We start from the raw sequence: 19680 nt of genomic DNA, 5'->3' as shown, positions 1-19680 counted from the left end.
AGAGGCAAAAACTGGAGGTGATAGGGTAGTTTCTGGCCTAGAGATTAAGAAGGGGAGGACAGGTCACAGGGCTGGTCTGCCACTCTGGGCACACGTGTAACCCTGCAGCAGCTCCCCTGTCCCTGAGAGAAAGCCCAGGCTGCCTTTCAGACAATGTGGTGACACCCGGTCTGTTTCTCTGAAAGCCTAGTAGCAGGCATGACTCAGTGGGTTCACAGGCCTCCAGCCATTCTAAGAACACTTTGATGATAAAGCTAGGTGATAGCTTTGCTCACAAAGGCTCTGCGCATTTCCTTTTCTGTCCTCCTAGAATGTCACTGCTAATCACCGGGCCAATGATGTGATTGCTGCTGAGGATGGGCCCCAGGTTCTGGTGGGCCGGTTCATGTATGGGCCTCTCGACATGGTAGCTCTGACCGGAGAGAAGGTACCAAGAGTTGGGTGTCTCCTCTGTCGGCTCCGCCTGTACCTCATGCCTCGTGGTACTGCAGGGTGTGATGGGCAAGGGGCCAGGGGCCAGAGGTGAGGTGCGAGGGGCAAGGTCCAGCCTTCCTTGAGCGGATGGTGGTGGGTGAGCAGAGGAGAAGGGGGTGCTGGGTGCATCTGAGGAGATGCCAGTGTGGCTGCCATGCAGAGGCGGGGAGGATGGGAAGCCAAATTCCTCAGGCAGGAGCCTGCATCCCTGCTCCCAGACTCTCCACTAAGCCTGCAGGCTCTCAACCTTCAGCCAGTCCCTTTTCTTCTTCACGATCTATATGTAGGTAGACATCCTGGTGATGGCAGAGCCATCCTCGGGCCGCTGGGTTCACCTGGACACAGAGCTCACCAACAACAGCGGCCGCATCACATACAACGTGCCACGGCCCCGGCGCCTGGGGATTGGTGTCTACCCAGTGAAGATGGTGGTCAGGTAGGACCTAGGGGGCATTCCCATTTCCCTGGCCTTTCCAGTCAGGCCTGACCAGAAGACAGGGCCCAGTCTCTCTACATACTCAGAAGAAGCAAAAACTGTGGTATCAGGAAGTGTCACCCAGACGGGCCTTAGACAGACCTGTTCCAATCACAGGCTGACTAGTGGCTTATAACTTTCAGGGGCGACCAGACCTGTGCGATGAGCTACCTCACCGTGCTACCCCGGGGCATGGAGTGTGTCGTGTTCAGTATTGATGGGTCCTTTGCAGCCAGCGTGTCCATCATGGGAAGTGACCCCAAGGTCCGGCCAGGCGCAGTGGATGTTGTCAGGTGAGTGCTACCTGTCCTGAGGGGACAATGTCTCCCCTGTAATGGGGCTGGTAATGTGAAGGGGCTTGGACTATTTCCTTGCCTTTTTCAGGAGTTCTTGGGTCCTAGGTTGGCAGCTGCAAAGTCCTGGTATCATCTCTAGTAGAAATTGATTAAGGTGTAGCAGGTGCTGGTGGCTCACGCCTGTAATCCTAGCTACTCAAGAGCCTGAGATCTGAGGATCCCAGTTCAAAGCCACCCTGGACAGGAAAGTCTTTTCTCCAATTAGCCAACAAAAAGCCAGAAGTGGTGGTGGTGTGGCTCAAGTGGTAGAGAGACAGCCTTCAGGGGAAAAAGCCAAGCAAGAATGCAAGGCTCTGTTGGGTGCCAGTGGCTCACCCCTATAATCCTAGCTACTTAGGAGGCTGAGATCTGTGGATCACAGTTCAAAGCCAGCCCAGGCAGGAAAGTCCATTAGACTCTTATCTCCAATAAACTAGAAAAGGCTAGAAGTGGTGCTGTGACTCAAGTGGTAGAGTGCTAGCCTTGAGCACAGAGAGGCTCAGGTACAGAGCCAAGGCCCTGAGTTGAGACCCCAGGACCAGAAGGGAAAAAAAAGAATACAGGGACCGGAATTTAAATCCTGTTACTGGCAAAGGAGAAATAAATAAATTAACAAATTAATTAATTAATTTACTAAAGATTCTTAGAGAAAGTCTTCCTCTTTGTAGCCCTTACCTCATTCATTTTTCTTCCTTTTCTCCCTTCACCATGCATGCCGCCACCTTCACCCAAGGCTAACTCCCAGCCAGGCTCTGGGATGCACCCTGACAGAAGAAGACTGTTATTAAGGGAGAATGGAGTCCAGTGGGGAAATGAAGTCCTGGGGTTGGGAAATTATAATCTGGAACTCCGGAATCCCAAGAGTGGACAGAAGTGGGATACTGCTTGTCATGGGGCACACAGACCTGTCTCACCCGACTGAGAGCAATGGCTTTAGGGAGACAAGACCAGCCTAGCTCACAGGTTGCTCAGGGATTGCTGACCTCCAGCTGCTGGCTGGCTCTGTGGGACCCAGCCCTGGACAGCAAGGAGATGAGGTCATGGCCCTGGCCCTCTGCAACTTCCTGGTCTCCCAGAAACTCCACATCCTGGGGAATGACTGCCACTACAGTTTTGGATCCCAGCCCACAGTGGATCTTTACCGAGCCCTCTTGGATCTCATACTGCGATGTGGCTTGAAGATCAAATCTATGGCTGGTGCCATAATAGCAGTTGAACAGGCCTGAGCTCATTTGGCATCTCCTTGTGGTCTGCAAGGATCAGGGAGCAGAGCTCAATTTCACTGGGAAGCAGGAGGGCTTCCTGGAGGAGGGCTATGAAGGCTGTCCAGGGGAAGAGTTTGCAGCCCAGGGCACAGGGCTTGTCCAGAGGCAGCAAAGGCTTGAGAGATCCCATTCACAGAGCAAGGCAGGGCAGGCAAGGCAGTAGGTTACAAGTGCAGTCAGGTGACAAAAGCTAACTTGAGGCTGTGAGAGCCGGGTATGCTTTTAGGCAAGGAGGTAATGGGGTTGGGTTTGTGATTTATAGACATTGCATTGAAACAGCACTAACAATAATTATAAGTAAGTTTAGTTGTATCCACACCCCATGCCCAGCACACTGGAGATTGATTCCTTTCATCTCACGGATAAATCCCATGGGGTAGTTACTATTATTATGTACACTCTACAAATGAGGAAACTGAAATCCTAGAAGTGACCTGCCCCAGATGGCACTAGCCCAGGACAGTCTGGAGTGGGAGGAGTGGCCAGAAAAGAGGCCACCTTGGGGCTTTTGTAAGTGGTAGTGGTGGTGGTTAGGAGGAGGGGGAGGATTAGGAGGGGGGAGCAGGAGGTGAGGATCAGTGAAGATAAAGTTGGAACAAAGATCTGGGCCTGGCCTAGCCTGATGAAATTGGAAGTCTTGCATGCTGGAGAGGCTAGGTAGGGGGAAGGGACCTGTCTCTGGCTCCTGGGGCAGGACAGGAGGGGGGAGGGTGTCTAGCTGTGGGTATGCAGTGTCTGCAGGCCATCCCGAGATGCCAGGACTGTGGATCTGGGGTCACCTCTTGTGCTCCCTAGCAGTTGCAGTGGAAGGAGCAGACAGCTTGGCAGCCAAGTGGCCTGCACCTGTCTACTGGACGCTGCCATGCTTTCTCTGTAGGCACTGGCAGGACCTGGGCTACATGATCCTTTACATCACGGGGCGGCCGGACATGCAGAAGCAGCGGGTGGTGTCCTGGCTGTCCCAGCACAACTTCCCCCAGGGCATGATCTTCTTCTCGGATGGGCTAGTGCACGATCCACTGCGGCAGAAGGCCATTTTCCTCCGCAACCTTGTGCAGGAGGTGAGTGCCGGCCACACCCCCGTGGGGGCGGGGCCTTATTGGCTAAAGAGAGGGATTGGGCCCTCCCCCTCCCTCAGCCTGCAGAGGGATGACAGTTTGCAAGCACACTCAGTGGACCCCGTTGGTTCCTTTCAACAGCTCCTTGAGGTAGATGTTCATGCCATACATTTTCTTTCCTTTCCTTTTTTTTTTTTTTTTTTTTTTGGTGCCAGTACTGGAGCTTGAACTCAGGGCCTAGCACTCTAGGTTAGCTTTTTCACTCAACGCTGGCACTCTACCACTTGAGCCAAAACACCTCTTCTGGTTTTTTGATGGTTAATTATAGGTAAGAGTCTCACAGGCTTTACTTCTTGGGCTGACTAGGAACCATGATCCTCCAATCTCAGCTTCCTGAGTAGCTAGGATTACAGGCACGAGCCATAGGTGCCTGCCTAGATCTTCATCTTTTATTGTCAGCACTCTAAAGTCTAAACTTGTTTGTCTATGTTTGGTTAATTCATCCAAGAGGCATTTAAATGTGGCCGTATTCTTGCTCTGCCTGGTATTGGGACTGCACTGGGGCCTTTTCTCCTTGAGTTTATGCCCTAGAGTTGTGGTTCTCCCAGAGTGGGCTAGGACCTGCACCTTCCTTAGCATCTGTGAACTGATAAGAAATGCAGAGTCCCTGGTTCAGATCTACGGAATCAGAAACTCTAGGGAGGAGGCTCTGCTCTCTTTACAAGTGCTTCAGGGTCTTTAATACATAGGAAAAAAACATTTTGAGGATCACAGATCTAGGGCGGGAATTAACTAATGAAAATTACATAAATTCCAATTCCAGTGTTGAAAATAAAGTTTTATTGGAAGACAGCCAAGCTCATTTGCTTATGTATTGTCTTTGGTTGCTCTTTTGTGGCAACAGAAGAGTTGAGTAGCATTGACAGAGTGCAAAGCCTGAAATATTTACTATCTGCCTTTTCACAGGAAAAAAAAAAGTCTGCCAATCCCTGATCTAGAGAAAGAAACATGTAAATTGACAATTACTGGTGTGTGGTTGGAAAAGGCACTATTGGCAAAATAGAGGAGAAAGGATTTCTGTTCACCCCAGGAGGCCAGAGAAGGCTTCTAGGAGGTGGGGACTTCTGAGCTTAGTCTTGAAGCATGAATACATGGGTTGTTAGGTAGACAATGAAACAGCATGTGGCAGACTTAGAGAAAGAGAAAGTGATTAAAATCTAAGTCAAATCCTGTCTTACTTGGGAATAGTGTTACAATGGGAGCAGCAAGCTTTGTGGTGGGAATTCCAGGCTGAGGTGAGGAGGATTGCGTTGGATATGGTGAAAGAATGACCACATGATTAATAATAAGGGTCCCATTGAATGCCCATGGCTCCCACCTGTAATTCTAGCCACTCAGGAAGCTGACATCTAAGGATTGTGGCTCAAAGGCAGCCATAGCAGAAAAATCTGTGAGATTCCATCTCCAATTAACCAGAAAAAATGGCTCAAGCGGTAGAGTGCCAGCTGTGAGCCAGAAAGCCAAGCAAGTGTGGAGACCCTGAGTTCAAGCTCTAGTACCAGCACAAATCTTATTATTAATTATTAATTAACTAATAATGATTACTTCAATCTGAGGTTAAACAAGTAGCTACTGCTCTGGATGAATTACTTATTAATGGGAGATTGCTGTAGCTTTTGTACAAAGCTGTGGTTCTGGGAGTCATGTGTGGTATAAGACAAGCATGAGTGAGCCTGACATTCACAATCTCTATTGCTGTATGTATGTATGTATTTGTCTGTTTGTTTGAACACAAACAATTCCATTTTGATTTTTGACAGTTTTTTATGATAGGCAAAAGCACAGAGGCAGGAAAGAACCTGGGACATCCCATCATCTGGGATGGGGTGTGTGCAGGCTGGATCAGACCTAACAAGTGGGAGCTAAAAGCTCAATGAGCCTTGAAAATGCAAGGTGCAAGGCCAAGGCTCTCTGCTGAGTGTCATGGGGAGCTATGGATGAGTTTGAAGCCAGGGAGTTGCAGTGGATAATCTGAGTTGGAGAAAGATCCCTCTGGTGGTTTTATGGAGAACAGATTAGCCAGAGGACAGGGAAACCCTTTAGGGTTTCCCTAGAAAGAGATACAAAGACCCAAATCCAGGTGAGTCATAATGGATAGAGAGAAAGGCCTGAGCCTTTTTGAAAATCAGGAGTGGAGTTATCCAGACTTGGTGGTTGGACATGGAAGAGTGAGGAGCATGCAAATGTCCTGTCAGGTGACCAGGAGAGATCCAGGTGGTACCTAGGTGACCATGGCCTTCATGGGGCCAGAGTCTCTGTCTGTGCTACTCCCCTATGTATCTCCAGGATTTGGGTGGCCATGGCACACAGTAGGTGTACATTCGCAGGTGTAGGCAGGAGCCACAAGAGGCTGTGCTAGGCCTCTGGGAGCAATGGGAAGAGCTATGCTGAGGAACAGGAGGAGAGATGTGGGGAGAAGGGCCAGGAGAGAGAGAGGTGTTAGGGGAGGTTCCAAGCAGTCCTCTTCTGGTGAAGAGCTGTGCACCAGAGAGCAATGTCCAGTAGATTAAGACTGGACACTAGAAGACCTTGGTGGAGAAGGTGACATCTCTGAGGGCTCAGGTGGCAGAATCATTAGGCTAAGTAGTAGTGAGGGTCAAGTCAGTTTGGAGGGGTTAAGGTGGTGAGAGGCAGAGTCATCTCCATGGGTAAACTGAAGTTGCAAGACTGAGGAGGGTGAGGGAGAAGCCCACAGGGGGCTGTTCTCTCCTCTGAACGCAAGGTCAGTTGGGAGTAAATCAGCCCAGGCTACAAGGCAAGGAGCTGTGGGTGAGGAAGCCTGTCCTTCAACATCAAAGGCAAAGTCACCTGAAGGACTGGGGTCAGGTAAAAGTTACCTAATTGATGGTCAGCGCATCCTGTGAATTTCTTCAGCAGCCCTTACTTGGCACTCTGCAAATAGAAATGAAGAAGATTTCTAGTAGAATAGTTTCAAGGCTGATATTTGGCCAAGTGAGGGTGATGATGAAGGGTAAGTGTGATAATGAAGACGATGAAGGTGTAAGAGAATCCAAGGTGGGGGCCAGAAACCACAGGGATGCAGGGGGAGGGGGATTGGTGGGATGGGGCAGGGTAAAGTGGTGGGTGAGGCAGGTGGGGGTCAGTAACAGCATGGGCATCATCTGATAGAGCCTTAGAGTGCTGTAGCAGGCCTGTGGTATGAGGTAGGAACAAGGGGAAGGGGGCAGTCTTTCTGGGGCTTGATTTCCCATCCCAAATGGGCCTATGGCTTGTCATCTGACTGCAGATCCAAGTGTCCCAGAACAGGGACCTCCAGAAGTTTTTCCACCCATGGCAGTGGGCTGAGCTTCCCTTGCACTCCATGAGTTGCTTCTGTCTTTCAGTGCTACATCAAAATCAGTGCTGCCTATGGCTCCACAAAGGACATCTCTGTCTACAGCGTGCTGGGCCTGCCAGCCTCCCAGATCTTCATTGTGGGCCGGCCCACCAAGAAGTACCAAACCCAGTGCCAGGTGGGCAGAAGCCAAGCTGGGGTGGAGGAGGTGGGGGCAGGGAAAGAAGTGGGATGGAGGGGTAGGCAGTTCATTTATTCATCCAACCTCATTCCTTCATTTGCTCATTCCTTCATTCATTCGATACACACTATTGAGCAACTACCTTGGGCTGGGTGGGGCCCTGTGTTGGGTACAGGAGAACAGTCAGATCTTACATCATCTAGTCTAGTGGGAGAGATGGGAAAATGGGTACATGATGATGGTACAGCGTGGCCAGTGCTGTGATGTCCTGTGATATATGACAGGAAGCACGTGCGTGTATACACACACACACACACACACACACACACACACACACACACACACACACACACACACACAATTGAGAGGAGCAGCAAACCCTGACTGCAGGGTGAGCTTCTGGAATCTGAAGAAATTTGCCTGAGGTGGGTAGTATCTCTTTGTGGCAGAGGTGACATAGAACATGTCCTGTGGCTGGGCTTGCGGGGACAGAAGGGGTGGAGTTGTCATACCTATGAGCTAGCTGTGGCTTTGCTCATTTTGGTGCCCGCCCTCAAAGTTAATAGAATGAGGGATGGAGAGTGGCAGGGCTGGATTTGGGACCTGAACCCTCCCTTCAGTAAGGGAGCAGGCAGGGAGTTGGAGAGACAGCAGAGGGTCCGAGGGGGTGTTACTGAGGTAGGGGTTGGATTACATTTGATATTGTAATGGAAGATAGGGAAAGTCAAGAATGGTGCCTGGCAGTGGTTGCCTTGGGTGAGCAGGTAGAAGATGGGGCTGAGAAGCAGGTGATTGGGGCCTGGGAGACTCCAGCACAAGGAGGGTCAGAAGATGTCTAGACTTCATCCTGGGTACTGGAGAGCTTGACTTCTCCAGCTTGTCACTTGTTTCTCAAGTGGGACTCTCCTTTGCACACTCAGCAGGCATGGCTGGGCTGAGTTTCTGCCCTTGAAGGGTCTCGGTGACTTGCCACAGCTGGTCCAATAACCACAGTTTAAGCAGCAAGGTTCTGAGTGTAAGATATAGTAAATAGGAGGGGAAGGTGACTGCTTCCAGGTCAGCCAGTTACCTAGGTAACAGATACTGGGTGGAAACTCGATCAAGAGGTAGGGAGGTGTCCCTGTGCAGACCTTACACTGAGGATGGTGGTAGCCAGGTGCCAGTAGCTCACGCCTGCAATCCTAGCTACTCAGTGAGCTGAGGGGGCCATCCCAGGCAGAAAAGTCCACTAGAGTTTGTCTCCAAAGTAACCAGTGAAAAGCAGAGGTGGAGGTGTGGCCCAAGTGGCAGAACACCAGCCTACCCAGTGGTAAGCCCTGAGTTACAAAAAGAGAGGGTGATGTGAGAGAAGGGCAGGGACTTACTTTGGGATTTTAGTGACAGAAACAAGGATGGGTGGTTCACTCTAGTCCCGAGTCTGGAGGCCAAGATGGGGCCGCTCGGTAGTACGGGGGCCTCAGGTGCTGGAGGCCCTGGGTTTCGAGTTTGCACAGAAAGAGAAGTTGGGGGGTCGGTTGTCCAGAGGGACCCTTGGAGCCATGTGGGTCCCCCATTACCTACGAAGGGGACCCTGGGGAGATGAGATGGTGATGTCGAGGAAGGAGATCGGCTAACGCACGCCTGTCTGCCCCCCTGCAGTTCCTGAGCGAAGGCTACGCCGCGCACCTGGCAGCGCTGGAGGCCGGCCACCGTTCGCGCCCCAAGAAGAACCACGCGCGCATGGTGCTGCGCAAGGGCAGCTTCGGGCTGCACGCGCAGCCCGAGTTCCTGCGCAAGCGCAGCCACCTGCGCAGGACCCTGTCGGTGCAGCAGCCGGACCCGCCCGCCAACCCCAAGCCCGAGCGTGCACAGAGCCAGCCCGAGTCCGACAAGGACCACGAGCGCCCGCTGCCTGCGCTCAGCTGGGCGCGGGGGCCCCCCAAGTTCGAGTCCGTGCCCTGAGCGGCCGGCGGTGGTGCTCAGAGCCAGGCTGCCTGCAGGGACGGGACACAAGACACAGACGTGTTCTGCTTTTCTCCTCCCGTGTCTGTCCAGCACTGTCCGCGATGGGGGGTGGGGGCACTGGGAACGGGGGGCTCCGTGCAGCCGCGCTGCCTCCCCGCCGGCCCTAGACAGGGCTGATGTGTGCCTGATGGAGAGAGCCGGTGGCCCCTTCCCCGGCCGGAGCGTTGGGCAGGCCCCGGGCTTGCAGCCACGCCGGCCGGGCCCCCAGCGCTGGCCCTGTGTGGAGGGGTGAGTGGCGTTGGTGACCTGCCCTCCCCAGGGTGATGTCCTGGGTCACGGCTTTGGGGGTGAGGTCCCGGCTGTTAGGGCCCAGTGGGCGCGTTCTCTGAGAGGGAGAGGACCTCCCCTGGACTCTTCCCAGTGTCTGTGCTGTCTGCTGCAGCCCCAGGGGGGCAGGGTGTGGTGCTGTCTGTCCTCCTTGCAGGTGGCCATTTGTCCTCCACTTCCTCCGTTTCTTTAGCATTTTCCAGGGCCCTTGAGGATTGGTGTTCCTTTTCTCAAAGCCTGGCTGGCCTTGTGCCCTTCCCTGTAAGCTGCAGCCTTGGGTTCTGGCCCAGTTGGGCAGGCTGTGTGCCCTTGAGCCTGTTGCCTACCCTTTCTGGGTCCTGCCTGCCTTCTGTAAGTGGAAGGGTTTCTTCTGGTTGAGGTGGAGAGTTCTTGATTCCAGTGTCCATGCATTTCTGCTCCCTGAAGCTTTTCAGAGTGACACTGATTCCCACCTTCAACCTAGCCTGGGAGAGGATTTCTGGGTGGGTTGGGAGGTTGGAGCGCTTGACCCAGCGTCTCAAAGCTCCTACTCCCCAGACAGCCACAGCAGGTTGGCCTGGCACTGATGCCAGAGCAGGGACGGCAGTTGCCTCCCTCTGCCCCTGCCAAGGGTACTGGCCCAGCTTCCTGTGCCACTACTCTGCCCTGACTGAGCTTGGCCTTTTGACTCCTGGAAGGCTTAGAGCTGAGATCCCAGGGTTGCCAGGGCAGCTTATGGAGTGCTGGCTCAACCTGTCAGATTCTCTCTCCTTCTTTCTGCTCAAAGGAAGCTGGGTTTGAATCTGTAACCCCCTTCCCCCAAGTAGCTCACAGAGGATGACAGGGCTTGGCTTTTCTAGAGGCCCTGTCTTGATTCTGCTGAGCTCCTGGCCTGAGCATATTCTCCTGCTCCCAGGCCCAGGCTCGTACCTGTTGTGGAGCTGCCCAGGTTGCCTCTGAGCCCCTTTGGGCTGCCGTGAGGCCACAGGTCCAGCCCCCCCATCCCACCTCAGCCTGCCCAGGGCCCAGACATTTGTATTTATGGCAGGCACCCATGTCAGCGCAGTGTCGCTTCTGCTCAATGTCTACCTCTCGCAGCTCCTGTGCAGCCCACATGCTGCTGCTGGGAGCTGCTGGCACTGTGTTGTGAATCTTCTGGCAAACCGGGTGCCCTGCTGGGGCCAGAGGGGTCTGGGTTCCCAGCTCCCACCCTGCTTCCTTCACTAGAAATGTCTTCTTTAGCCACCTTTGCCCAGCCTGGCTGCTTGCCCTTCTGCTCCACTTCAGCACCTCTTCCTGTATCCACCTGTCTGCAGTGCTGGTAGACAGTGGGGTTGCACTTGTCCAAGCCCTTCTGACATGTCATTGTTATTCGCTCTATTAGCATAGCCACCTCAACCCTAACCCTGTCTACTGTTTCCCCAAAAGGTGATGATTTGAGCTTGGGGCTCAGACTTGATCTGATTTTGACAGTCCCTCATTTCTCAGCAGAAGCCACTGAAGAATTACTTTCAAATAACAAAATGATCATATAAGGCATTTTTCCTCACCCCTCTGCCCCCCAGTTAGATTTCCTTTTCCCTTTCTGAGAACCCCATGCTGGGGGAACTTGGGGGAAGCAAGAGTGCACATTCTTGTAAGTCAGGATCCCCAGAGAGTTAAGAGACCATAGCCAGGTCTCCCTGGTCCTGGGGGCTCAGAGCTGAGCCACAGGACCCAGCAGGAGGGTCCCACCACTTCCATGGCTAAAGCCCTGGGGGATTTGAGGACTCCCTGGTGAGATGCTGCTGATGTACAGGGAGACATTGTGAACACACCACCTTTGGAGCTGTAGTTAGTGTGTGTGAACATGTGTGCTTGTGTCTCTGTTTCGTGACTAGACAACTCTTGTTTCAATGCTGCCTTCCTGACAACTCTGTATTCCACATGCACTTTCTCTATTAGTGGTTTGTTTTCTTGTCTGTCCAGTTCAGTCGGAGACAGAGAATGAGTCCTGTTCTCAGAGAGGGTACTGCTGCCTCTTCTCCAAGTAGTTCTGTGAAGCCCAATTCAGCTGTTTTTCTAGAGAATCCTAGTTCCTGCTGTGCCTGCTACCCAGCAGCTGGAAAACAGATCTTCCTGCCTGACCACAGCGTCCCATTTACCCCGTGGCATGTTTGTTTTCCCCCATGTGGTGGCTGACCTGGGAGGGTGCCACTGGCCTCCTCTACCACCTGCCCTATTGGGGTCCAGGGTAGTCTTTGCCAGGGGACCTGCTCTTCTAACATTATGGTCCCCTCATCCCTCATAAAGACCTTGACTCCTTAAGCACTACAAAATATTAAAAGAAAATAGATTTTTTGTGTGTGTATGTATGTGTGTGCATTTGGATACACAACCTCCCTGTTTGGCTGCTGGGGTACAACTGTGTGAACCTAGCATTTGTTCCTTTGATATCTAGGGAGGCTGGACCTTACGGTTTTTAAACTGTACTTTGAACACTTTGGAGCCCACTGCTGTGCCCCCGAAGTGTCCTGCAGACCAAACATGGCGCCCATCTTTAAGTGAAGCTGGCTCTCATCCAGGCAGGTGGACCTGGGTCTGGGAGGTGGCGCCAGTTTTGCCCGCACTCCCCCACCTGCTCAGGTGCAGGCCCCGCCCCACCCAGGAGGGGCCCCTGAGTAGCAAGGAGCTTGCATTGATCCCGCCTTAAACCACCAACTTTCCAGCCTGATCTGGGGGGATTGGGTGCCAAGTGCTTTGGAAACTTATTGTCTTTGGCTCAGCCAAAAATAAATAAATAAAAATAAAAATAAATCCCTCCTTCAGGGATTGGGGAAAAATTTTTCTTAAATATACAAATTAAGTCCAAGCAGTGAAGCTGGGTTGGGCTCTGCTCTCCTGGCTGAAAATCCAATCAGAGCAGCAAGGAGGGAAACTGGTTTGACTCTACCCTTTTTGGGCCAAGAGAGACAGGTGACACCAAGAAGGGTCAGGCCAGAGAAGGGCGGCTTGCGCATGGGACCCCTGTCCTTGGACCTGTTGTCCTTTCCTGTTTACTCGGTGGTGGCAGCCATCTGACCTTGTCTGCGGTCTGACTGTCCCTGTAACTTCCAGTGTTGTCTGTCACGGGTGGTTTCTGTGGTGACAAAGATTTATTATATTCCTTATGGCTGCCTTGCACACAATCCGTTAGAAAAAAGAAATGTAAAAAAAAAAAAAGTATATATCAGATTTCTAACAAGACAAAAACAGCATTATAGAGTTAAAAGGATTTTTACAATCAAGTTTTGGTTTTGATGTGAGCTGGTTTTTAGCTCTCAAATGTCACTTAAATAAAAACCTTATTTGCCTTTAAAACATGCTTTGCTCTGGACTATGTTGAGAAAGCGTTCCTTTTACTTCATTCTCAGAGCCAGGTAGGGGATGAGGGGGGTGAGGGAGGGATGCAGGTTGGGAGCAGCAGGGGTGAGGAGGGCAAAGCTGGACTCCAATCTTATCGCCCAAAACAGATCCAAAATGAGGGGCAAGGGAGGGAGGAAAAAAAAAAGTCCAATGTGGAAAACGAGTGTTTATTATGAAAAAGCAGGGTGATCAAGGAAACAGACATCCTTAATAATTTACCAAGGGTAGACACTTCCTACCCACAATGCCTCCTGTGCTGATGAGTAGGCACCATGTTGGGAAAGTCTGGAATATCTCCTCTCCCTTCCTTCAGAGCAGGGAACAGGAACCCCTACCCTGGAAATATAGGCTGTGAGTTCATGGTGACTCCCTCAAGCCTTTGCTACTGTACTCAAGGCTCAGAGGCAACCACTGGGCTCTGGTGTGGGATGAGTTTTAGGCTCCAGTCTTCTGGGGGAATAGGAGCAATTCCCTGCTTCTCCCCAAGTCACTGCAGGATGTGGCAGAGTCATTACTGGGCCCAGGTGTGGCTGAAGGCCAGTGTGCTGGGTTAGTCAGAGTCTTGTTAGCAATGGCCCAGGGGTGAGAATGTGGTGTTTCCTCGGGAAGCTCTCAGGGGTGGGTGGCAGGCATCATGGGTGTGAGGATGGGTAGTAGCCAGGCAGGGCTCAATTCCTGCAAGATAGAGCTCCTCTGTGCCTCTCCCCATCCAGTGCTCCAGGCAGAGGATGGGGGACCCCATCACATCTCACCCCCCCCCCCACAAAATGGGGGGGCTGGGCTTAGTGATAGAGGGGCTGGTGAAGCTAGCAGCGGAGGCTGGCAACAGCAGGAACATGTGCTATTCATGCAACAGTGCTATCTTCCCTGTGGCTTTCTCCACATTTCTTTATTCAAACCTGGAGTTTGAATTCAGGGCCTGGGAGCTGTCCCTTAGCTTTGTTTTTTTTTTTTTGCTCAAGGCTGGCACTCTACCACTTGGGCCACATCTCCACTTCTGGCTTTTTGGTTCATTGGAGATGAGACCCTCACAGACTTTTCTGCCTGTGCTGGCTGAACCATGACCCTCAGATCTCAGCCTCCAGAGAAGCAAAGATTTCAGGTGTGAGCCCGTGGAAGTGTCTGGCTTCCACATTTCTTTATCATGCTTAAGCAGGGTGGGGGAGGTGCTGAGAAAGAACTCCAAGGGGGAGGGGGCATTACCTGCAGGGTGCTGTCCTCAGTCACAGATGAGGGGGCAGGCCATGTCACTACTAGGGACAAAGAAACAGGGAGAGATAGATGACCCTGAGTACTGGATCCTCCTTTCCCCCCTCTCCCCACACCCCATTCCAGACCAGACAAGACCAGAACTTGGAGGCATGCTGGGAACATGGCACTGGACTTATAATCAGAGCTGTTCCAGCCCTGTGTAAGAGCTCACCGTAACTATTACATAAATGGGAAACAATGTGGCTGAGTTAGGGCAGGTCTAGACCAAAACTGCCCCTAACATGGAATTCTGAGTAGACAATCTAGACACTATACGTTTTCTCACGTATCACTTCTAATCACATGGGCAGGCTGGGCCTAGGGGAGCAGTAGAGGGTACTGGGAGGAAGGACAGGTCCTTCAGGGACCAGGGACCCAGCCACATGTGAAGTCCCAGAGGAATAGTGTGTGCTGCCAGGCTGCACCCTGCACCCCTCACTGTTACCTGAGCCGAGGTTTTTCATCCCTTCTTATATGTGTGACAAGGACACGGAGGTCCATGCAGGGGACAGGTCAGAGCCAGAACCAACAGCTTCTCTACAAAGATGGTGTGGCCCAATGGTGCCTCGTGGCCACTTTGCTCTGAAACCTTGGGGAAGCCAACTTACCTCTCTGCAGCCATAATAGCCTCATCCAGTTTTCGGGACAGCTTTTGGAGATGTTGGATTCCTGCACCCACGGGTTCCAGGTCACTGTCTGACTCACTGCATACAAGGAGAAGCCATACTAAGACTTAGGTGCAGATCTGAAGCAGATTCTTCCACCCAGCCCTGGGGCCTGGGTTTCACACTTAGATCACACGCAGCTCAGGGAAGTCATGCCATAGCTCATTATTGGGAGAAATGATATGAGGCTCACTCACCTGGCTGAGCCCACGAGTAAACAACAGTTACAGGCAAGAGCGCCCTGCCCTTCCCCACTTGGGACCAGACCCTCCATGTTCCCAGGAAGGTTCAAATCAGAGCAAAGCCCCATTCTTCCTTTGTTGGATAACAGGAGGTCCTAGGCGGGGATTTGCTCGGTTCCCCGGTGGCTCTGCTGGCAGAGCTGAGTGGAAGACATGGCAGAGGGCTCTGTGGCTGCAGGTTCTGAGGGAACCTGGGCAGAGGGACTACTTACTTGGGAGAACAGAGGGGCTCTGCTGAGGAGTAGGGGCTCCGGAGGGCGGCCTCCCTCCTCAACCGCCTTCGCTGGTGGGATCGAGGCACCTGGGCTGAGTGACTGGAGTGCTCCCTCTCTTGAGAGCCCCAGGTGGCTCCACATAGCCTGGTGCCCCTTTGGCTCAGGCTAGGAGGTGGGGAGGCTCTGCCTTTCTGTGATGCTCTCTTCCTCCTCCTTGCTGTCACCTGTGTCTCCATCAGCCACTTGGTTCCACTTTGGCAGGACTGCTGGATCCTCTGGGACAGGTACATGGAAACGTTAGAGCAGACAGAACCATGGTAGCCACCCCAGGCTCCAGGCTGTCCCGCCAGCCCAGCACTCCTCAGCCTGATCCACAAATACTGCCTGATCTCAGCCTCAAGGTAAGGGGTATGAATGGCTCCTGAGCTATATACAGCAGGGACCTGGCTCAGCACTCCCCAGATAGGGCCTCAGAGTCAGGAGTCGGGAGACCATGGGGATTGCACTGTCATTTTTTTTTTTTTTTTTGTCTAAGTCCACTCTCTCTTCCTAGGCAGATGGAGTCAGAGAAGACCGGGCTAGCCATGTGTACACTAGACTTTGTTTTCTGGGCTGTCCCCTTCTCATCCCTCCTTTAGATTGCTTCACAGGGATCCATCTTTCTGCGTCAGCTCTGATCATGACACTCAGCTGCTCTAAGCCCTTAGATGGCTCCTTGTTGTCCATAGGGCCAAATTCTGATTCCTGGACCTTTCACGTGAGCTGTGATCAAAGAATGTGCTAGGTCGCCTTTGCCTTGGTCAGAGTCCAGAGGTTGCAGTAAGACCCAAGATCAATTTGATGAGTTACATGAACTTGGGCAAGATGCTTCATTTCCTCTCTCTGAGCCCAAGGGACACCCAATATGATAACTTCCAAACTTCATACAAAATCCCTAATGCTCCCTTCTTGAGCAGCTTCCGGTCTCTTCAACTCAAGGTCTGGGCACTGTCCTTTTGCGTTGGTGCTCAAGGCTAGCACTCGACCACTTGAGCCAGAGCTCTACTTCTGACTTTTTTATTGGCAGGTCCTGTAGCTTAAACTCAGGGCTTGGGCATTGTCCCTGAGCTTTTTTGCTCAAGGCTTAGTGCTCTACCACTTTGAGCCACAGGACCACTTCTAGTTTTCTGGTGGTTAATTGGAGATAAGAATCTCACAGACTTTCCTGCTTGGGCTAGCTTTGAACTGTGATCCACAGATCTCATCCTCCTGAGTAGCTAGGATTATAGGCGTGAGCCACCTGGCTCTTTTTAGCTCAATGGATCTTTTCCCCTGCTCCACATTTCTCTGCTCTCTAGCTAGATCTGGACTAATGTCCTGTCCATTCCCTCCAGCATTTTATTTCCTTTTGTTCTAAGTCTGAACTTACATTCCTTCACTACCTCCTGCACTCCATACACTTCTTTTTTTTTGTCAGTTGTGGGGCTTGAACTCTGGGCCTTGGTGCTGTCCCTCACCTCTTCAACTCAAGGCGAGTGCTCTACCACTTGAGTCACAGCACCACTTCCAGCCTTTTCTGCTTATGCTGAGGAATCGAACCCAGGGCCTCATGCATGCAAGGCAAGCACGCTACCACTGAGCCACCTTCCCAGCCCCACACTCCATACACTTCTTTCCTCAGTGAATCTGGAGAGAAATTCTGGCTTCCTGGGAAGCCATCCTTGTCTAGACTTGGGTTTGGAGTCCCCTGATAGCCATTAGCTTGTGGTCCAATCAATACAGAGCCTTGAATCATGACCATCAGGTCTCTACATGACACTGTTTTATTCACTCATGCAGCTGTTGGGTGTCTTTTATAATGTTGGGGTGCTGAGGAAACAGCAACAAACTAATCAGAGTCCCAGTCTTCATGCGGGCTCCCCAAGGGTACAAACTCTTAGCACCAAAGACAACTTCCTTAAATTGACCTGCACCCTTACCTGGGACATGGCACCCAAGGCGTTCTTAGCTGAGCGAGCTGCAGCCTGGAGGCCTTGCTGCCCTGGCTCTGGGGTTTCCAGGCGTTTCCAGGATGGGCCTGCCCCCAAGTTGAGGCTGACTGTTCTCAGGGGTAGCCTCCTCTGGAACTGTCTGCACAGGGAGCCCAGGGGGCCCGTGCTCATCTCCTGATGGCCTGGGGCTGCGGGCATCACCTCCACGTCCTGCTCCTCCTTCAGGAGGGATGGCCGGCGGGTGGTCTTCATGCTCTGACATTGAGATGCCATCGGCCTGGTCCAGTCTCCTCTGCCTGCCAAACTCTGGGGAGGGCGAAAGGCGAGTCATCAAAGCCTTCCTCAATCCCATTCCCAGGCCCCACTGAGACCGTGGGCACAGGGCCAGTGAGGAGATAGAAGCCCAGGGGTGGGGCACCTGAACAAGGCAGGCGCCAGGATCGCGGGTAGCATTCGTGGTGTCTCAAGCGTTACGGTTTCTAAAATAGCTGTCTTTTCATCCCAGCCTCCTTTCTGGAACCTCAAAGGCGGAGGGCGCGGGTCTCACCAGGTCTCCGCATTCGGCCTCGGATAGGATCAGCGGCTCTTTCATAAATTCGCCCCGGTACAATGCGCCCCCCCCCCCCGCCCCCGCCCCCCTACCCCGACCCTCGGGCTGCCTGGAGCGCTGACTCGGTCCCAGCCGAGGCCCCCACCCCGCTCCCCCTCCCTACGTCCCCTGCCCGCGCTCACCCCGCTCCGACGCGGAACCCCGCGCTCCGCACAGCCTCTCACCTCGCCGACCCCGACCGATTTGAAACTCCGCGCGGGTCCGCCCCAGCCGGGGGGCTCACATCTGATTGGCTCTGTCCCTGCCGCCGCCCCCGCCGCCGCCGCCGCACCGGGCACCCGATTGGCTCCTCTCCCTCGCGGCTGTAAATCCAGCTCTGTGATTGGCCCTGCTCTTCTCAGTCATCCCTTGCCTCCCCCGCCCGCGCGGCTGGCCACGGAGGGTCCGGCCCCAGTGTCCAGCGGCGTCCGCGGCCGGCCACCCGCCCGCCCCGCCCGCTGCCGCCTCCCGGATGCTCCGCCCCGCGCTGCCACGCCCGGTCCGGTAGCAGGCTGATCTACCCGAAGGCGACAAAGCGGGGTCCCAGGCTCCCAGGAGGCCCAGCAAATACGGTCTGGCCCTCCAGACCCTCGATGGCTCCCCCTTGGGTCTCCCAGGGACTCCTCCCATCCCGCGGAGAGGCCTGCTCTTTCTTTCTCCCAGTGGTTCGGTCAGGAAGGGCCATGGACTGGGGATGCAGAAGCTTCTTGTCTCCTTGAGGCTTTGTTTCAGATTCCCTTTGTGACCCTTCTCCCCTCCCCCACTTCCTGAAACAAAGTACTGTCCCCCTGAGTCCCACTGTCTTCAAGAGAATAATACCTCTGGGAACAAAGGAAAGGCCCAATTCTTGCCCAGGCCAGCGCCCCAGCCCTTTGGTTTGCCCACCCATTCATGCCTGTCCTCAGCAGCTAAGCAAACCAAAACAAACAAAACCAGACTCTGTAAAGTACTCCCAATTAATTTCATTCCTTTAAGGGGCCTCCCAGCAGCGCCCCCCCCCTCCCCCCCCCCCCAGCATTCTAGGTATGAGGGCTCTGGCACCTCCTCCTTTTCATGTTTGGTGGTCTCACCGACCCATCCTTAGGCCTCAGTGATTCCCTGCCCACAATGATAATAACTACCATATAGCTCTTTCAGACTTCTGGCATTCTATGAATGTATTCAACCCTAACAGCAGCCTGCAACTTCATGAGGAAGCTGAGAGCTATTCCTAGGTGGCCTCCAAATTTCACTCAGTGGCAAGGTCAGCAATCCTAGTACCAGGATCCAGGAACCTAACCACCATTCTATACTTCCAGCCCCTCCTCAGCTTCTCATGCCTCCATCTGATGCCTGTAGCTATAGGGACTCCTGTGTTTGTGTTTTTGTGTGTATTTGTGTGTTTATTCCTGTGTGTGGAGGGGGTGGGGTGGGGGACTTGTGTGTTTTTTCATGTTTATAGTCTCCGCACAGAGCACAGCATATTCAATGTCACCAATATTCTGTGAGAAACCTAGCACACACATATTCAATTATTCTTTATGAAACAATTCTTCCCTGTGTGATGTACTCTGAGATTTTCTTTTCTATTTAATTTCACAACCAGAGGGTTATAGCTTCTTTTCTGTTTTATTTCACAACCAGAGGGTTACAGCTTCTGGCTTTATTTTACCCTGGTGATTCAGGGCTAGGGTCTGAATGCAATGCTTCAGTTAGTTTGTTCTCTTGGTTCCCTCCAGGGGGACCAAGCACAAATGCTTGATCCAAACCTGTTTACACCAGTTGAATTTGTGACTGTAATCAGGGAATTGAATGCAGTCAAACAGAAGAAGGAAAAGAGAGCGGTTTCCATGAAAACCAAGTTCAAAGTGTGGGAGAGGCTCAAAGTGAGACTCTTAGCAATGAAATCTCTACAAGTGAAGTGCTTTGCCAGTTTTCTCTTCAGAGCCTGTCCCTGTGCCTGACGTGTTTCAGGCATTAATAATAATAATG

At 52.7% G+C, this 19680-nt stretch overlaps 2 protein-coding genes across 2 annotated transcripts in view; one reads left to right on the top strand and one right to left on the bottom strand.

Moving 5' to 3' along the window:
- Pitpnm3 (PITPNM family member 3) overlaps positions 1-12624 on the top strand; it is a 107233-nt gene extending 94609 nt beyond the window's left edge. The window contains exons 15-20 of the mRNA XM_042680606.1: positions 311-427; positions 762-910; positions 1093-1242; positions 3427-3610; positions 7012-7140; positions 8782-12624. Coding sequence (XP_042536540.1) covers positions 311-427; positions 762-910; positions 1093-1242; positions 3427-3610; positions 7012-7140; positions 8782-9084 — 1032 coding nt within the window. The 3' untranslated portion in view covers positions 9085-12624. The remainder of the gene's footprint in view (positions 1-310; positions 428-761; positions 911-1092; positions 1243-3426; positions 3611-7011; positions 7141-8781) is intronic.
- Positions 12625-12970: 346 nt separating this feature from the next.
- Pimreg (PICALM interacting mitotic regulator) lies at positions 12971-17918 on the bottom strand. The gene is made up of 6 exons (XM_042680618.1): positions 17853-17918; positions 17109-17426; positions 15148-15425; positions 14637-14732; positions 13981-14030; positions 12971-13452 (listed from the first exon to the last, which is right to left on the bottom strand). The coding sequence occupies exons 2-5, from the start codon at positions 17391-17393 to the stop codon at positions 13997-13999; spliced, it is 693 nt and encodes a 230-aa protein (XP_042536552.1). The 5' UTR covers positions 17394-17426; positions 17853-17918; the 3' UTR covers positions 12971-13452; positions 13981-13996.
- Between the last annotated feature and the right edge of the window lie 1762 nt (positions 17919-19680).

This window comes from Dipodomys spectabilis, unplaced genomic scaffold (genome assembly GCF_019054845.1).
Source record: "Dipodomys spectabilis isolate Male_0828 unplaced genomic scaffold, ASM1905484v1 ptg000062l, whole genome shotgun sequence".
NCBI classification, from domain to species: Eukaryota; Metazoa; Chordata; class Mammalia; order Rodentia; family Heteromyidae; genus Dipodomys; species Dipodomys spectabilis.
The sequence above is the reverse complement of the archived record's forward strand: the minus strand, read 5'-3'. Positions and strand labels throughout refer to the sequence as shown.